This window comes from Mustelus asterias, chromosome 2 (assembly GCF_964213995.1).
Source record: "Mustelus asterias chromosome 2, sMusAst1.hap1.1, whole genome shotgun sequence".
NCBI classification, from domain to species: Eukaryota; Metazoa; Chordata; class Chondrichthyes; order Carcharhiniformes; family Triakidae; genus Mustelus; species Mustelus asterias.
Window position 1 is genome coordinate 55,320,637 of NC_135802.1, and position 19,945 is coordinate 55,340,581.

Here is a 19,945-nt window from a genome sequence, read left to right on the forward strand (position 1 = left end):
GGGGGGTGGCATTTCCCTTCTAGAGAGCTGGCACAGACAGAACAGGCTGAATGGCCTCCTGCATTGTAACGATTTTAGGTGTCTATGCTAAGAGCAATACACTTTTCTAAAGTAGTATTCTGATGTTCTAAATACTGAACCAAGGTATTGAAGTTGAAAATAAATGCGCTGTGTTTGTTATCGAGAGTGCGTGGAGATTTAATGCATGAACATTTTCCCTTTTTCAGATTGTGGTGTTTATAGCATTCCTGTGCATAAGGTGTTCAGCCTGGCCGCACTACTCAACTTACCGTTACTTTGAAGTTGTCACCATCTGGTTTCTTGTTATGGCATTGGTATTTTACATAATTTACCTCACAAGACTTCATCTGAAAATCACTTGCATGCACTGGCCGCTAACTGTAAGTATTTAATTTTTAAAATAATCAAATTATATATGCTTTTACATTCCAATTCGGTTTCCAAGATCTACTTGAGTAATGTTGATCAGGATCTCTCGCGCGTTAGATTTGAAAGGATTAATCTGTGGGACTGTGTAATCAGCACTGCTTATGTGAGGATTTAAGAGATACGTGGCTGAGAGTCAAGAAGGAGAATGCTTCTCGCTTAGGCAGAGTTACACTTAGTCATGTATATCTGTGTATAGATATCTGTTATATCCAATAAACCAGTTATTGATTAGACATAACAATATTTCAGCAACCATTCTTCAGCCAGTCCAACCAACATACAGCAACTCTGGAAATCCCAGCTTGAAATGAGTCTGAGAAGTTATCCATAAAATATGGTGTATGAATTGCACTCAATTTTTAATAAATTGTACTCATGTTTTACAATTAAAATCTTGCTCCTACGCTTAAATAAAAAGAAGGTGCTATATAAATGAAAATTCCTTCATATTCCTGATTTGTGTCTTTGTAAATGGTGAACATGGTTTGGAAAGTCATGATGTGAGTTATTTGATGCAGAATTCCCAGCCATTGACCTGTTTTTGTAGTCGCAGTATTTCTATGGTTGGTCCAATTCCACTTCTGGTCAATGTTAACAGTGGGGGATTCAATGTTGAAGGTGGTGAAAAATAAGGGGTTAGACTCTTTGGGTAAGAATGGCAGGTTTCCTTCCCTACAGTAATTAATGAATCACATGGAGCTTCATGACAATCCAATAATTTCATAGTGGCACTGTTATTAACTTTTTATTCCAGATTTATTTAATTAAATTTAAAATCCCCAGTACTGTGATGGGATTTGAACTCTTTGGTGCTAATTTGCCTATTCCGCCTGCCACGGGAATCGGAGCAGGCAAAGGGCGAACCATGGAAATGTCCATTGACCTCAGTCAGGATTTTCCAGTTTCAGGACGAACGTGGCTAGAAAATTCTGCCCTTTGTCTCTGGGTCATTAGCAAATGCCTCTGGATTACTAGTCCAGTGACATAACCATATGCTGCCACAATTCATTGATTTGTATGTCAGATTATGCTACAATAATTTTCTCACTGTTGGTGAGCCCAATCTCCGAGTTTGTGAACTATTCCAAAACTGCTACTTAATATTTGGCTGTAAATCTTTGGTATCGAAACGAAATGGCTGTTTGCTTCTCCTGTAAGCTTTTTGAAAGTGTGCTTTAAGTATAAAATTATGTAATTCTGTATGTATTTTAAATTGCTAGAGAGTTTGGACCATTTCCTACTCCCCAAAGTATCATTGAGCCTTGAGACTCAAATTGTTGAATTGTAACATTGCATTTGTTGATGTATTTTTGGATTATTTTAAACCTTCCCTCCATTGAATTAGTGTTTTCAATGAGCAATTATTACTGCATTGGTGTGAAGTGGTTGACATGGCAAAATAATGTGGGTTCAGCAGTGTAACTTCACCATCATTTTAGATTAGTATTGTATTCACAATGTTGTGTGCTTTTAATACAGGAACTCCTTCATTATGTTGTTGCTACAATTCTGCTGTTGATTGCCTCAATTGTTGGTGCGACCAAAACGTATGGCGATGCTGGATTGACAACTGGATTGGCAGCTGGGGTGGTAAGAATTATTTTTGCTTTTAAAAAAAATCCTTCGAGATCATGGAATGTAATGTCTTTTGTCAGAAAGTGGTGCAAACTAGGATATTGCATTCCAAAACTATGCAGTGATCTACAACAGTCAACAATTCTAAAGGGCAAACTTTTGATGTTTTATTTACACAAGCTAAACCTTGCTATGAGCCACTATTTGAGAATGTCCTGGTTGTGTTAGTTATGGTTTATGATGGACTCCATCAAATGGAATGTAAGCTGTGAAGTGTTGTGCTGTAAATTCTTTACACTGAAGCTTGATCTGCACACTCAACACTGCAAGAATAGTCATCAGATTGAAGTCCCAGCATTTCAAACAAATACCATGCAAGCTTCAGTTTTATTCAGTTTCAGAATTGTTTTCTTTTACTGCAGTTGTATTTATTTATGTCCAACCATCAATGGCACGCTTTTAATGTTGTCACCCCCGCACTTCCTGGGAAATTTGGTTTCTTGTAAGAGACATGGCTTCAGTGGTACTGAGCATTCCTCCTGCTAGCTTGCACAGATAGCTATATTCCTGTTTAACAGTGAGTATTGACAGGCGATTTGATAACCAGGTGTCACAGCTAAGCTAGATACCATCCATGCAGATTGCATTACAGAAGCATTGTTGAAAGTTATTAAGAGGAGGAACCTGTCATTTTATAAAATCATAGAATCCCTACAGTGCAGAAGGAGACCATTCGGCCCATCGAGCCAGCACTGACAACAATCCCACCCAGGTCCTATCCCTGTAACCCCACGTATTTACCCTGCTACTCCCCCTGACACTAAGGGGCAACTTAGTATGGCTAATCAACCTAACCCGTTTGTTTTTTTACCTTTGTCCTTCCCACAACCCCAAGACTGTTGAAGCTAATGATCAAATCTATCAGCACAGACTTGATTAACTGGGAGAAAGGAAGATATATGATTAAGAATAATTGCCCTATTTTTGTGTCTGGAGAAAACCCCTCACCTCACTGTTCTGTTCTGTTTTGTAGTTCTTTGGCTTTGCATCAACAGTTCTGTACGGCATCGGCGCCTGGTTATCCTACAAAGCTTGGTGTGTCCCTCAACCAGCAAGTAAGGAATTTCTCGCATTTAGAAAACTGACAGCTATTCTTTTCCTTTTTTTCTCCTGACGTCCATTGCCCTTGCATTTAATTCCTCCATTCATTCAGAAGGTGCTGACTTATCCTATCGTGAAGCAATAATCATTCATATATGGGCCTGAACAGCAAGTTTGGCAGGTTGCTGCATCGTGAAGGCTGTCACAGCTCTGTCAAACCCTATCATGATTTAAGATTCATACAAGGACTCTTGCCAGTGGACACTGTACAGCTTTACATAGATGGAAACCATTGTTTAAATGTGATAGGCCTTAACCCAATGACACTGACATCATTTATGGTGTGCATAGCTTGACACTGCAATGGGGATCCTTGGAAACAATAGTTTTAAGTTGCAGTGGTAACTTAACTTGTCCATATCCCTCTGTAGTTTCTTTGCATCCTCCTCCTCAGCTTGCATTCCCACCTAACTTTGCATCATTAGCAAATTTGGATACATTGCATTTGGTCCCCTCATCGAAGTCATTGATATAGATTTTTTATTCATTCGTGGGACATGGGCATCGCTGGCTGGCCAGCATTTATTGTCCATCCCTAGTTGCCCTTGAGAAGGTGGTGGTGAGCTGCCTTCTTGAATCACTGCAGTCCATGTTCTGTGGGTTGACCCACAATGCCATTAGGGAGGGAATTCCAGGAATTTGATTCAGCGACTGTGAAGGAACGGCGATATATTTCCAAGTCAGGATGGTGAGTGGCTTGGAGGGGAACTTGCAGGTGGTGGTGTACCCATTTATCTGCTGCCCTTGTCCTTAGATGGAAGTGATCATGGGTTTGGAAGGTGCTGTCTAAGGACCTTTGGTGAATTGCTGCAGTGCATCTTGTAGATAGTACACACTGCTGCTACTGAGTGCTGGTGGTGGAGGAATTGAATGTTTATATATGTGGTGCCAATCAAGCGGGCTGCTTTGTCCTGGATGGTGTCAAGTTGCTTGAGTGTTGTTGGAGTTGCACCCGTCCAGGCAAGTGGGGAGTATTCCATCACACTCCTGTCAGATTGAAACAACTGAAGCCCACCATTGATCCTTTTGGTAGACCGCTAGTTAGGGCCTCCAACCTGAAAATGATAGATTTTTCCTACTCTCTTTTTTTGTTTTTTAACCAATCCTCAACCCATACTAATATATTATCCCAATTCCATGAGCCCTAATTCTGTGCAGTAACCTCCATTGAAAATTCAAATACACTCAATGTTTGTCCCTTATCAATCCTGCTGGTTACAACCTCAGAAAACGAACAGATTTGTCAAACAATATTGCCCTTTCCCGAGTCTATAAATAGGTCAACGTCCATTCATTTACAGCTAGTTGAGAGGAGGCTTGTAAAACCTTAAATTTTAGAAGGGACAGTATCATTTGATTTTTTTTTCTATGGGGTGAGGGATGGTGGGGGAGGGGGAGAAGAGGTGTGTGGGGAGAGTGGTGAGAAAGAGAAACTCCAGAATAATGGAAGGATAGTCAATTGGCCGTGTCTTCATCTCAAAGCAGCCCTTGGGGAGCAGCATTTATGACAATCCGAAAATACTGTTAGCTAGGCTGTATTGATTTATGGATACTCAAAATTAGGAGCTTGAAGTTTATTCCTGTAAGGTTAGTGCAGTTTCTAGGCCGCTTAATGAAGACAGATTTTGTAGCTACCATCATATTTTTGTTCCTTCTTTGCTCCCTGATTAGATTTTAAATGAATTTTTTTTTGTGTTTTTTTAACAGCAGTTTCCGTATAGCTGAGCAGCGTCTGAAGTTGAGGAAATAAGCTGGTTCATTGGATTTATAGAATGTCCAATGTTTCATCTGCCTGACTTTTAGAATCTGAAGCTACACTTCATAACAATTGGATGTATGCAAGGACTTGGTATTTTGTATTGTGTTATTTGTCAAAAAATTTAAATATTTTTATATATTTTAAAAACTAGCTTTCAAGCAATTGTACCAAAGAGGTTGAACAATTGATTTTTTTAATATAAAAGGTTAGGTGGGATAATCCTTCCTTTCAGTATATCACAGCTATACCACATAGTATTCAAATCACAGATACAGCATGTTCTAAAAGACGTGTGGAATTCAACCAATCCTTATAACTATTTAGTGTTTACATTTTCAAATAAATAAGATTTATAAGGGTGCCAATGAAATTCTCTGATCAAGGGTCATCCAGACTCTCTCCACAGATACTGTCAGATCTGAGATTTTCCAGCATTTTGTATTTGTTTCAGATTCCAGAATCCACAGTATTTTGCTTTTACCAATAAAATCCTAGTTTGAATATACCATTTTACTCATCACATTTTACCAGTGTTCTGAGCAGGAAACCTGCCTAAGTGACCTTAAGTGTTTCATATGTGTGTGTGTGTATATGTGTTGTGCATTATGTTACATGAAGATGCCAGTATTGGAGTACCTTTACTTATTTACCTGGTGCATATTGTTTGTGTAGACATATATATTATATGTAATATATGCTCTTGCCAGTCATTCCCATCTGATCATTTGTTCATTTGATGCAGTGAAACAGGGGATGTTGAAGTGTTTGCAAGTCTGATTTAAACAATGACTTTAGGTTATTATACTTATTACTATGCTGATACTGTTTTCACTGCTTGTTATGATGTGGATTTTTGTACTGGGTATTTTATATCCATGTAATTTGAATTTGTTGTTAATATTTATAAATGTTGATTGTGACCAAATTTAAATGCTTCAAGCAAATGTATGAAACTCAGTTTTACCTCTTGCGCTGACAAAAATTGGCTTATTTTATAACTGATTAGAAAAAATAATAAAGACATTTTGAAAAAATTGTTTGTTTGTTGGTATCTGCTTGCCGAATCAATTGTAAGAAGCCTTTTCTGAATCACATAATACACAGGAGGCTGTTTGGTCCATCATGCCTAAGCCTGAATAGTTGGTAGAGCTACCTAATGAATCCCTCATTCCCTGCTCTTTCTCCACAGCTCTGCAGATGTATTTTCCCTTCAAGTATTTATCCTATTTTCTTTTGTTTTGAATGTTCTACTGACTCCCCATCCACCAATCTTTCAGGCAGTGCATTCGTGATCACAACAAAGTGCAATGTAAAAAAAAAAAGTTTCTGCAAGTTGCCTCTGTTTCTTTGGTTAATCTTAATTCTGTGTACTCAAGCTACTGATCCTTCTGCTACTGGGAAAAGTCAATCCTTGTATATTTACTCTATTGAAACAATTCATGATTTTGAAAATGCGTTTTCCTCTATCTTTTTCGCTTGAGAACAGCCCCAGCTTCTCCACAAACCTGACATCCCTCATTCTTAGTCCTATTCTAATAAATCCCTTTTGCTCCCTCGCACCTGTTCCATCTACAAGACCGTGGCATCTTTACTAAGGTGCAGTGCCCAAGAATGGGATGCACCACTTCAGCTGAGACCTAATCAGTGTTTAACAGCCTTCTCGAGTGAATGTGTGTTTTTAAAATATGGTTGTTTTTGTGTATACATCCGAAGGTTCTTAAAGTTGTGCAAGGACTTTATAAACACATTGGTCACTGCTATTTTTTGACATACATAGTGTGTCTTGCTGGGAAACAACATATATACTTCCTTCTGGTTGGAAAATAACAGTTCACTGCTACTCTGCTTTCTATCCCATAGCCAATCTTTTATCCATGCTGCCACTGTCCCTGTTGTCCCATGGGTTTTAATTTTTTGAACATGTCTTGTGTAGTGATTGATTTGCATTATGGTTCTCACTTTGTCTCTTTGGGTCACCATCTTCCAGTGTTTAGTAACTGTAACTTAAATTAATTACAGGTTACCATTTCTTGCTCCCTAGCTTTACTTTGACTGCTCGTGGCCTTGTGAGGGGGGTAGAAAATGACTTCCCTATTGTACCACTCCAAGACTTACTGATTTAAGCAAGGATGTGCTTTGCCAATGCTGCAAGAGTCACGCTATGTATGCTTTCAAATGTAAAACGAATTGGCCAAACAGATTTTCCATGTTTAAACAAAGAACAAGATAAATTTATTGACCTTCCTTCCCGAATTTAAAAAAAAAAGCTAGGGAAATCGTAACCACCATTCTTACTCCCTGGGCTCACGCACACACTAGTACCAATGGTAGAATTAAGAGTCTTAAAGATGTTTTCCAGTCTCTGAAGTGGGTTTATAGCTAGTTTCAATGCAGTGATTTAAAGTTGTGGCTGTTTTGTTCAGTTGTCTTCCTGGATGTAGATTTTTGAGCAGATTTCCATGTTTTATTCCCAAAGGATTTTGGTTGGCAGTAGATTCCTCGTCTCAGGATGGCTACTTTGTAAATCTTGGTGTGATCCTTTCAAGAGAGAAACCACTTTCTTGCAGCTTTCTGATCTCGGCACCAAAGGCAGGTAAGGGAATTATAGGTGCAGGTTGAATTGCAGGTTGCAGTTTCCCCATTACCTGACAGTTGTGGCAGGTTTTGCAGAACCTCACCACATCTTTGTAAAGGTGAGGCCAGCAAAAATGTTGGCTTATGCAGTCTTGTGTTTTTTTTTTGTATGCCAGTATGTCCAGGGATTTTATGGGTTAGCATCACTACCTAGTAGATCACTGTCAACTCCTCATCTGCAGGTCTGTGAGGAAGTCTCCACTTTACCCTCCTCTTCAGTTTTGGTTTGGACATGTGTAGCATTGGGTCAGCTTGCTGAGCCGCTACTCAGAAACACCTACTCATTACATCCTTAGGGTCTTCTAATGTTATGTCATCTGTCTGCACTGTTTGTTTTCCCTTAGACCAGGTGACCACGTAGTTAGGGAAAACCATCCGGGACTTTCTCCTGCTGCTGCTGTGTCTCCCAGACCTCGCTCAGCTTTTCTAAATCCACTGGGGATGTTCCACATTTGATCCTGCCAAGTCATTGCTGAGCAGCAGATCAACCCCTTCACAGGTAAACTGAGCATATCTCCCATGGTCAGGGGTCCTGAAAAGAGGTTGCACTCCTTTGTATCCAATCTCCAACTCCTCAGCTATGCTTTTTAACTCCTTGAGGGATAGAATCTTTAAACTATCAAAAGTAATTTCCATCTATCCTGGAAAAGAACTGGCTTCGAATGTGGACATTTTTACACTTTAGTATTGTAAACACAGAAGTTTTTTCAAATTGCTTATAGGGAGTGAATGACTTCCCCCACTCCAACTCTGTTGTCTGTGGGATCATATCCCAGATGTTAACCCTCAAATTTCTGTTACGCCCATATAGGCGGGGGGGGGGGAGAAATGGCTCCCCTATTATATCATGTCAAGTCTGATTGTAACAGTTTTTTAAATGAATTTAGCAAAGTGCTTTGCCAGTGCTGCAGAAACCACATTATGTACGTTTTCAAATTATGAAGAATTAGCCAGGTAGGTTTTAAGAGTTTGAGAACAAGATAAGTTTATTAACCCTACTTCCCAAATTAAAAAAACAGGTAAATTACAATGATCATTCTTACATCACATACACTCTCTACATCAACACATTCATACCAATGGTAGTATAAGAAGATAGGCTTCAAGATGTATTATGGCTTGTGAAGAAAATAAACCATCAGAGGAATACATGATTAACTGTCCTTTGAAACAGAAAATAGAAGCAGGAGTAGGCTATTCAGCCTTTCGAACCTACTCCATCATTAATTTCAGTCATGGCTGATCATCAAATTCAATCTAATACCACCTTCCCTCCATATCCCTTGACCTCTTTAGCACCAAGAGCTACATCTACTTTCTTCTTGAAATCACACTGTTTTGGCCTCTGTGGTAGTGAATTCCACAGATTCACCACACTCTGGGTAAAGAAATTTCTCCTCGCCTCAGTCCAGGCTTACCCTTTATTCTCAGACTATGAGCCCTGAGTTCTGGACTCCCCCACCATTGGTTGGTCTTGATATGGTGGTTCTGTGTTGTGGCCATTTTTAGTTCAGTTTTCTTCCTGGATGTCGTTTATAGCAGGTCTCCATGTTTTATTCCCAAAAGAACTTGGTTTGCAATCAATTTCTTTTCTCAGGATGGTTACTTTGCTAATTTGGGCACTATACTTTGAGAGAGAGAGAGATTGGAGTGGTTTCCATGCAGCTTCTCCGTACACCATTCTGATCTCAGATCTGATCTCTGGCTTGGTGAACAGTTCCTAGAAAGCCCTGCTGGTTGTATATTCCAGGGGAGTTTGATTACCATGGCTGCTGTAATCATTGTTTTGTAGAATTGCATTTTGATGTCTCATCTCAGAGATGTTTGGGATTGTTGGTGGAATGCAAGTTGAATAATCTGGCTGGCAACCCTCCATGGTCTTAATAGGATTGCAGTTTATTTCTTTTAAAAACCCAGACAGAGAAAACTAGAATTGTATTTTTTTTTTAAAAAAGAATACCCTCGTAACAATTCATAGTAAAAATACTTGGAATCTCTGACCTGCCTTTGCTGCCATTCCCTGCTTTTGTGGATTTTTGTTCATCCTCAGTTTCACTGGGCTTTTACTGCTGTTGAAATTCTAATTCTGGACTCTGGCTGGGTGCCAACCTTTATTGTGCCTGCTCTGTTTCACTCTGGCAATGTAGAGGCTTGCTGATTGCCACTTTGGCTCAGGGACAGGAACTGCCCAGGCCACCCTTTCCCACTTGTCTTCATGCTGTGCGGCAGTTGACAACCGTATGGAAGAAAACACAGACACTAAAACATCATTTGAAGTTGTTTTCTGGATAAGACAGAAACAAACAAGCAACTCTTGCCATTTGGATTTGGCTTTTGGACTTGTATTGAGTTCAGAATCATAAGGGTGCAGGAGGCCAATCGGCCCCCAGTGTTTATATTGGCTCTTGGTAAGAGCTACCCAATTAAGCTCAAAGACCAAAGAACAATACAGCACAGAAACAGGCCCTTCAGCCCACCAAGCCTCCACTGACACATGATGCCTTTTTAAACTAAAGACCATTTACCTCTGCACGATCCATATCCCTCAATTCCCTGCCTATTCATATATCATGATGTGGAGATGCCGGCGTTGGACTGGGGTAAGCACAGTAAGAAGTCTCACAACACCAGGTTAAAGTCCAACAGGTTTATTTGGTACCAAATACCATAAGCTTTCGGAGCAATGCTCCTTCGTCAGATGGAGTGGTCTCTGTTCAATGCAAATGCAAGAACAGAGACCACTCCATCTGACAAAGGAGCATTGCTCCGAAAGCTTATGGTATTTGCTACCAAATAAACCTGTTGGACTTTAACCTGGTGTTGTGAGACTTCTTACTGTTCATATATCTGTCAAGGTACCTCACTTCCCCTGCTCTTTCCCTATAGCCTTTCAAACAGAACATCGAGGTGATCGTGATTTTAAACTGTTTTATTAATTAGAAGTACAAAGAAAGCGGCAAATAAAAATAGATTATACGTATAAAAAGTTCATATTTCAAACATACAATTAAAATTTACACTTCTGAATTGCTGGAATTTACAATTACAAACTGGGTTAAAGGTTGCATTGTCCCAAAAACCTTTTGCACTTCAGTCAATATATTTGAATGGTGTTGCTTCGTATGCTAACACCACTGCAGTTCAATTCAGTTGCAGGTATTTTGAAGCCCAATGGTAGCTGAATTATGTTCTACAATGAATTGGGAAGCTTATATCAAAATATTTGACGTTTATAATCTTTCTATGTTGTTAGAGCTATTCTGAGAAAGCCTTTATTTTATAATTTTCTTTCTCATTTCTTATACATGAATTGCTGTTGCTTTAAGAAGAAATTGTTTATGCGGCAAATTGTCTTTAAGAAATTGGCCGTCTAGACAGCACTATGCTGAAGCTCTTCATTATTCAATCCAAAAACATTAGGTCAAAACTCTACCACCTTGCCTGCCCGATTCCAGGGTGGGTGAGGTTCCCAGAATGGAAATCTCTATTGGCCTTGGGGGTATTTTACGATATCGGCAGAGCCAGGCCGTAAACTCACACCCCACATGTCCCAGTCAAATGTTCAGATGTGGAAATGAAACAGGATTGTAATTTTCTACTAAAGGTTTCCAATGTTGTGGTGCTGGATTTTATGGGGAGATGCTTTCCAACAGTGTTCCCCCCTCCCCCCACATAAAAATCAATATTGAGCTCTCCAATGCAAAACCTGGCAGTGATAAAAAGCTGGGAGCAACCTTAATTGACTCAGATTCAGAATGGTATTTTTCCTCCCATCTGGGAGGAAGTTGTGCCCAAGAAAGCTGCTGGCAGACAGTTCTGCAGTCCCAGTGGCAGCAGGATTGAGAGATGGCCACTGCAGGCAGTCCCTAAGGAGGAAGTGTTCAGCAGGGGAGAGGGGTTGCCTCCAAAGGGTACAGGGGACCACTGAATGGAGGCACCCCACCCACCCTCCTTTCCTACCCTGTAGCAACCCATGCAGTGAAAGCTACCCACCTTGTCTCCACCCTCCCCTGCTGTATGTAAATTAGTGGTAGAAGCCCTTAAGAAGCTGTTAATTGGCAACATAAGGGCCTCAAAAGGCCCAAGGCACCGCCTTCCCTGCTCACTATAGTATGGGAGACAAGTCAGCAGTGAATGGGAGATCCACTTTTTGTTTGTAATCCATGTTTTATTTTGTAAGCCACCCCCCTCCCCCCCCCAACCACAGCTCTTCTTAAACCCATGGATTCAATGACACATTCAACTAAAATGCATTAAGCAAATTCAGCTATGTCTGTGTACTCAAGCTTGCATTCAATCATAAAATTGGATGTTACTTATTAAAAACGGAAATGAACAGTTTTCCTTAGAGGACCAGAAAAAACCTAACTGAAGCTGACTTTGAACGGACTGGAGAAAGTGTAATTCCTCCAAACAAATGCTGTTGCTGTTCTTTTCTGTTCTGCTCAAATGGCACTAGTTTCAACTTATCGCTGCTATTTTTATCCAGGGAAAGGCACAGCTGAATGCTGTTCTTCAGTGAAAATACTTCTCCACCAATTAAATAAAACCAGGAACACAAAACCATGTTACAGTAGATGGCAAGTTAAGCAATCTGACAATTAAAATTCTATATCAAAATCATTATTTCTTTAGTTCCTGATATTTTGATTATTCAAAATAATAGAACCTGCATAAAAAGAATTCCTAGCAAGAGGCAAGGGTGGGTGAGGGGTATAGTTTTAACCCAATCTAATCAGTGAAAATCGAGCAAGTGGGTAGTTTGCATAGCTGAGGTGATTTACCCATTTGCTTTTTTGAGTCGATGGCAATAGCATACACCAGAGATTCATCATCATCAGGCCCCGACTACCATTGTAATTCTGACCTGAGAAGCGACTGTCCTTCCTGCTAAAGGAAGACACTGAAGAGAGGATCAGGGACCAAAATTGGCCATTGAACACTTCCCTCGATGATCCAGGATGCACTCAATCTTTATCCTACAAGAGGAGTTTAAACCTCGCCTGATCCAGACTCCTTCCCATTTCTCCGGAAAGCCCTTTCCTGCAACTTATCTTCTCAATGATGAGGCTTCCCGTGGTGCTGGCTGATGCCTTCCTGCTCTCTGATCCTATCTGTTGGCCAATTTGTGAGCAGGACCAGGATCGTTTGACACCTGGTCAGTTAATGTTCAATCATGTGATATCTGCACGAACCCTATCTTTGTTCGTGGCTTTGGGTGAGCAGCTGTTTTCTACAAAGTTTAAAGAACCAGACAGCCACCCGTGAGTGGGTGGAGAGGAAACCGAGGGTGGGGTCACCAGAGGAAATGAAGGTGGGAAATTGAAGGCAGGAGGATTTTAATTCCACCAGCATTATCCACTGTACAGGCACCCCTGTTGCCATTTCCCGGGCTCAGGTTGTGTGGGCATGACACAACACAGTCAATCACAATGTGTACTCTCCTGCGTTCACCGGTTCCAAATCAATTGCCACAGACTGACCGAAAGATGGCACAAAGGACTGTGTTGGGACATCAATCATAGGGCATAGCTCAACTATACTCCAGGTCACTCCAATAAAAGGAGATTTTTTTCCTAAATTAACAGCAATTACAACAAAGGAGAAAATGATTTAACCCCCTAAGCCTCTCTTGGAACTCCATCACCCCCTCAGATCCTTTTATATTCCTGTCTACTTTCCCACCAATAGAACAATCTTGCACTCTTTATCTATAGTAGTCACATGTTTCACTTGCCCCTCTCATGGTTCCCTCTCACCACCTTGATGTACCCAGCTCTGTAGAAAATGCCCATCACCATGCCCATCTCACTCCCTCCCCCTCCACCCATTCACACTCTCCCCATCCCAATTTCTCCTCTCCTCTCCTGATCCCCCTCTTCCCTGATTCCTCCCTCCATCTGTTTCCCTCTGACCCCACCCCATTTCCCAGCTTCAGTCTCACCCTGCTGTCCTGGCTGGTTCTGCTTCTCTGTGGCACCACTGTGGATAGGGTGGGAAAATTGAAAAAAAGGTCACTGCCACTGTGAAGGATTTGAAACGTGAAGATTTCTCAGGCAGCAAACAGCAGGATCCTACAAATCTACGTTCCACTCTGAGGACCTGACAGCCGATTGGAGGGTGCTGGGTAACTCCAGGGCCCACTGCCACTTTTACCTAGTTTGGATGGGTAGCTGGCATGAGGCTGTGGGGTTAAAATTGGGCCTCTTGGGCACACAATCCCACAGCCAGTTAAAATCCCTCTAGTGTGACTGATCTTTTGAAAACAAGCTGAAGCTGTACAGAGGTAATGTCCGCTTCAGACTTTGTAGTCTGCCATTTCTCATTGTTGAAAGAAAATGTCCCCAGTGTGTATAACTTACGGGCTACATTAACTGCTTGCTTCTCTTAACATTGCCAAAATTATCGTTTCCTTCCTGAGCTTGATTAACAAGAATTACAACTTTTATTTCCGTGAAATGATCAGGGGTGCTAACATATAACGTGATCGGACTGAAGCAATCATAGGATATCATTCACAGAAACAACCTGTCATTTCAGCATTTGGTTTTTTTTAACCTGCAGAAAATTAACTTTCGCCAGGGGGATGAAAATTTAAAAAGGAAATATAGTTGCTTTAATTGAACATGCAATACATAGTGTTTTTTTTGGATTACGATTGTTTCAAGATATGCAACTACATTCAAAGCAAATACATGTACGCGTAACATTTTATAGCACAAGGCTAAAGCAGAACTCTGGAATCTTAGATTTGCAATATTAAAATCTAATTAACATTGAACTAAAATGCAGATTAAGGATCCTTACTCAATGGCAAGCAGACTCGAAGTGATATTTGCACTGCTTTTCTTTACACTCCACCTAACACAGGTGAGTAACCTGAACGTTGAGAATAGGATTAAATAAAATCAATTATAGAGGAGAAGTTAGTGTACCCCAGCTGTGCAAAACAGATTCACAGAGAATTGACTGCCAATTTTTCACTGCAACAAAAGTTTTTATTTTCCACTGATTTGGAAAATATTATCGAGTTTTTAAAAACTCAAACCAAGTGAAAGTGAGTGATAGACTTGGGGTAGGATGTTTCAGGCCCTTCCCAGTGTGTTTTGAAGGCAGGGTTGATGTGGAGGCACGAAAGAATGCAGCGCACTGCCTTCTGACCCATCCCCAACCTGTCTCCCATTTTATGGTGGGCGGAGGTATGTCAGACAGGCCCTTAAATCACCAATATATACCACTGAAGTGCCTCATGCTGCCTCCTCCCATGTTGTACTCATGGCAGGAGTAGGCCCACACTAGCTGGATAACCTGGCATCTTTTACAGTGTGGGCTGGGGTCGGGAAAGGGACGTGGAGGGCCTCCCTGAGCCCAGAGGCAAACACCACTCTCCCCTTTATTTCACCACTCCCCCCAACCACTCTCCGGCCTTGCAAACCTGCCACACTGGGTCTGTGAGCCAGACCTTGCCAATACCCGCAGACTCACCATGAAGTCAGATTTCATTACCCGCTCTTGTTTGGGGACTGCCTTCAATCCCAGCAGTTACCACCACTCAAACCTGGCACTGCTGGAACTACAGAGCTGTTGGATTATCAGATTGGCTGGCAGCTCTCGCAGGTGGGTCCTCCTCAGATGTGGGAAGAATTCTCAAAATTGGACCATGAATATCGCTTCCAGTGTAAATTGGCTGAGGGGCAGCTGACTTTTTGGAGGCTTGGTTCCCTACCAACCTTTAGCCGGATAAGGATGGGGAATAACAGCACCTTGTAAAATCCAGTTGAATGAAATGAGTTCCCAAGTAGAGTTTGAACTACTGTTCTATAGAAAAAAAATGGGTGAAAAATTGCTGATTGGCTCTGGTTCTATTTCATTTTGCTGCTTCAGACCAATTTCACTCCCTATAAATTAAACCAACAAATTGAAGTTTTTACAGCAAAATATTTCTTCTACAGCCAGTTGTACTACACTGCAAATCTGTGATAATTACTAATAGAGTTCATAATGTAGAGGCAGTGGGATTCCAGTCAGGACTTTGTTTCATTCAGACTTAATCTGGTGAAAGTTACTGAAAGATTCAAAATTTAATTAATAAATATCAGAAATAACAAGTTTCTGAATAGCAGGGGAGATCCCATCCGCTGTGTTATTTCTTTTGGAACATCTGAAGCATGTTACTACACAGAAAAATCATCCTTTAGGTCAACTCGACATCCCTTGAATAAGTATAAAACATGATCAGGGAAACCTATCAAATCACCAATATCTGACAACACAGTAAATGTTCTCCTGTGCAAAACTACTACACTGGTCCTCAAAGCAAAGGAGGTCTTTGATTTTAGATAAACAACAACACACTTGGTTACTATTTAACTCTTGCAACAGCCAGACACAATACCATGTGTACTGCACATAACCCATGAATTGCGAAAGTCTACCTGCAACTTAACGGACATTGCTAAAAGCATGAATTATTCCATTTCTGCTTCTGTATAACAACACTTTCAGACTTGTGGTCTAGTAAGGCTAACAACATCAACTTATTCTGCTTAAGATACACGTACTATGCAGTAGAAGGCATTACAAATAACTCAATCTATTGCAATTGTATTCAGAATGCTGTCCATGAATTGGTATAAAATTTCCCTTTGTGCTCTCCTAAGGCTGCCTTTTCAGCCAATGCAAATCTTCAATAGCAAAAGGGCAAACATTTTAGTTTTTAAAAAGCAGAATATTAACTGCAAAAAATAAATGAGTCAAGAACAACTGGTCACTAACACATCCTGTTTGGGTGTGTGTTGGTTCTGCAGTTACAATTCCACTAGTATTGTATCAGTCTATAGTGAACATCAGAGTAAAAATATGTTAATTATACAAATAAGATCACACATATTCTTGAATACACATCACGTAAGTAGCTCTAAAGTTTAATATTGGCCAAGTTACTAGTTTCAACCCCCAATGATTTATCTCCTTCAGGTACTTTAATATGCTTTTCCCTATATAGAAGTTGAATGCACAGCATACAGCGACAGCAGCAGTAGTTACAGCCAATAAATAATTGAATTTTAAGGCCACAGAAAAGTTAAGGCTGGACTGGTATGCTTAACAAAATCTTGCTTAGTAAACCTAACTCAGATACAGGGTCAGCATTAGATTAATACTTCACCCGTTCGAGTTCGTTGATTGGGGGAAAATAAAATGATCGTTTATTAGAATAGCCTTGAATTTTGGAAATTGAAGAAAGTTCCTTGCTTATAGCAGTAATATTGCAGGAGATTAAATATATTTATAAGATTAAAATAACTTTTAAAAACTTGGAAAAGCATTGGGCTGACCTGAGTTTACACTGGGATTAAAGCCAATTTGAACACCAACTGATGGATTTGCCCACTAATTAGGATGTCCGTTCAAATCAGATCCCAGCAAAGCACTGACAACCTTACAAATTATCAGGAAGCTTTCTGGCCTCTGCATACACCTCAGCCCAAGTAGAACTATGGAAAGTGAAGCCATAGCTGTTTAAATGCTGCCCCTGTAAGCAAGTTAAATAAACTGGGATGTACTTGAGCTATCAACTACATAAAAAATAAAATGAACACCAACACCGAAAATAAATTAGAAAGTTTTTTATATAATAAAAGTTTGATCCAAGCGTCTAAAGGCATGATTATGAAATGCTGTGAGTCACAAGTTGCTAGAGCTTCCTAATGATTTTTAAAAGCTGAGATAAAATGAGAAGCTAAGATCTGAGCGACAAAAGGTTATGCCCAGTTGCAAGATTGGGTTCAGTTCATTAATTTTCATTGGATTTACAGTAGATTGCACTACAATGCACATGTAAATGACAAAAAGCAATACGTATAGAGATATTGATTCATTTCCGTCAGAACAATGAGTAAGAAAGCTTGGATTTTTTTTGCTATCGCTGTGTGATCATCTCTGTAAAGTCAAGATTTGAATATGTACAGAAAATAGGAATGTTATAATCAACAGAGCAAGAGCTTGCGTAGCTCAGACAGGCAGAGTTTCTGGATCATTGAGTGGCTCGGTCTCCGCTTTCACAGTTTCCGTGCCTTTGTTGGGTTCAGCTATTTTCTCCTGCTTTTTCTTGCAGGGTAGTCCCTCTTCCCTGCAGTGCACCGCCACATCTACTATGAAGGCAATAGTAGCCAGGAATCCAAATGTCTGGAAAAAAAAAACCAGTAAGAATAAACAAAATGGGAAGATAATCATGAAACTGTCCCTGTCAAACAGAAAACCAGCAAATAGCAAATATTCTCTTGAAATAATAGGCAGACTATGGTAAAACTGTACAAGACTGCAATAGGGTTTACATTCCTCCATTTGCATCTAAATCAACCTCAAGCAAAAAGCGCAAGAAAAAATGGTGGAGATTCATGATAATCGATTGTCCACCTCCTTTACAGTGCTCCAAAAACCTCCAGGGATTTTCAAGAGGGAGGTACGGAAGGGTGGCACAGTACCAGTGCTAGATTTTAAAGAATGTCGCCCACCCCCTCCCTCCCCTGCCACCCCAATGGCCTCAGGGGGACATTAAAGGATGGCCCTGCACCCCCCCACCATAAGCCCTACAAAGCTGGCCATTTGGTAATGGCTACTTCCACCACAGGTTAAATGCCGGTGACAGGATGCGGCTCTTAAGGGTGCATTAATTGCCCACTTAAGGGCCTCAACTGGCCCACTGGCGGATGTGTCACTCGACGTCTTGAGCCTCATGTCCAGATCTTTTCTTGTTGCAGGAAGCAAGGCCTAAAGAACCCAGAGCATGTTCTTTGATTATCAGCCAAATGTTAGTGCTGGAGGCCTGCTGGAATTCAACTTTAGACTGAAAATGGGATTACAGGCCATGTTTGTATTATGTTATAGGTACTATGTAAATTGATAAACTTAGATGTTTAGCTAAGTTATTCTTTTTTTCCAAATTCTAGCATTGCACATTTCAGTGTTGATTCTATCTGCCACTTTTCTAGCCTGTGTCCGCATACAATCTTGTGTATTCTTTCGGAGTTTGTCAAATATAATATCCACCAGCCTCATTTCATAGGACATCATTGATTATCACCCGGTCCTGCGAGGGATGTGACACTTCTGTGTCACCGTACGCAGGTTGTTGCGGTGTCTGTCTGTCTATATTTGTCAGCTCTGACATGAATTGAGGAGGAACTTCATCCAAAGGGTTGTGAATCTGTGGAATCCCCTGCCCAGTGAAGCAGTTGAGGCTACCTCATTGAATATTTTTAAGACAAGGATAGATACATTTTTGAATAGTAAAGGAATTAAGGGTTATGGTGAGTGTGCGGGTAAGTGGAGCTGAGTCCATGAAAAGATCAGCCATGATCTTATTGAATGGTGGAGCAGACTCGAGGGGTCAGATGGCTTACTCCTGCTCCTAGTTCTTGTGTTCTTATGACCTGCTAAACACAAAGCCATGACGTTACCAATTAGTCCATGTCTTTCTAAATGACCACACACTTCATCCCATATTAAAGATTTTAGCAAGTAGGAACTGGCATGCACTGTTCTAATTTATCAGTGAGGCAATCTGTGGCCAATGGTGCTAGCCCCATTTCTAATTTAATGGGGTCCATTTCTTGACTGGTTGAAATTAGGATTGAGAATTAGTAAGGAAAACCATATATATTCCAGGTTTAGTTATTTCTGTACTTGAAAGGTCTAGAAGGTCAACTGGAACACATTATCAGTGGTAAGAAAACTGCTAGAATCTATTGTAATAAATCCATGATCTGATTGGGCATAGTCAGCATGGATTTACAAATGGGAAATCATGTTTGTTGAACTTGTTGGGAGATGTGGCTAACAAAAATGAAAATGGAGGGTCCATGGATGTGGTATACTATTGGATTTTCAGGAGAAATGTCTTTACCTATGAATATAGAAGATGCCACCACGAGGGTCAAGGATATCAGTGAGCAGCTGTAGGACATTCTAAACGAAGGGGGGGGGGGTTGGAATGAACAGCCAGAGGTTGTAGTCCATATTGATACCAAGGACATAGATTAGAACAGGGATGAGGTCCTGAAGGCAGAATATAGGGAGCTAGGAAATAAATTAAAAAGCAGAACCTCAAGGTAGTAATCTCAGGATTATTTCCAGTGCCACGTGCTAGTGAGATCAGGAACAGGAGAATAGACCAGATGAATGGGTAGCTGGAGAGATGGTGTAGGAGGGAGGGATTGGGATTCCTGAGGCATTGGGACTAATTCTTGGGAAATGGGATCTTTATAAGCTGGACGGGTTGCAGGACTCCAGCAGAATTGGGACCAACATCCTCGCAGGGGTATTTGCTAATGCTGTTGGATAGGCTTTAAACTAGAGAGGCAGGGG

The 19,945-nt window shown here is 40.6% G+C and overlaps 2 protein-coding genes across 3 annotated transcripts in view; one reads left to right on the top strand and one right to left on the bottom strand.

Moving 5' to 3' along the window:
• cmtm7 (CKLF-like MARVEL transmembrane domain containing 7) overlaps nucleotides 1-5,973 on the top strand; it is a 28,938-nt gene extending 22,965 nt beyond the window's left edge. The window contains exons 2-5 of one of the 2 annotated variants that reach the window (XM_078227737.1): nucleotides 228-401; nucleotides 1,930-2,040; nucleotides 3,059-3,140; nucleotides 4,894-5,973. In XM_078227737.1, the coding sequence (XP_078083863.1) occupies nucleotides 228-401; nucleotides 1,930-2,040; nucleotides 3,059-3,140; nucleotides 4,894-4,907 (381 nt within the window). In that variant the 3' untranslated portion in view covers nucleotides 4,908-5,973. The remainder of the gene's footprint in view (nucleotides 1-227; nucleotides 402-1,929; nucleotides 2,041-3,058; nucleotides 3,141-4,893) is intronic. The other variant, XM_078227744.1, reaches the window with a different exon arrangement.
• An 11,217-nt stretch (nucleotides 5,974-17,190) lies between these two features.
• cmtm6 (CKLF-like MARVEL transmembrane domain containing 6) overlaps nucleotides 17,191-19,945 on the bottom strand; it is an 86,404-nt gene continuing 83,649 nt past the window's right edge. Inside the window, exon 5 of the mRNA XM_078235507.1 lies at nucleotides 17,191-17,764. Within this exon, the coding sequence (XP_078091633.1) occupies nucleotides 17,591-17,764 (174 nt within the window). The 3' untranslated portion in view covers nucleotides 17,191-17,590. The remainder of the gene's footprint in view (nucleotides 17,765-19,945) is intronic.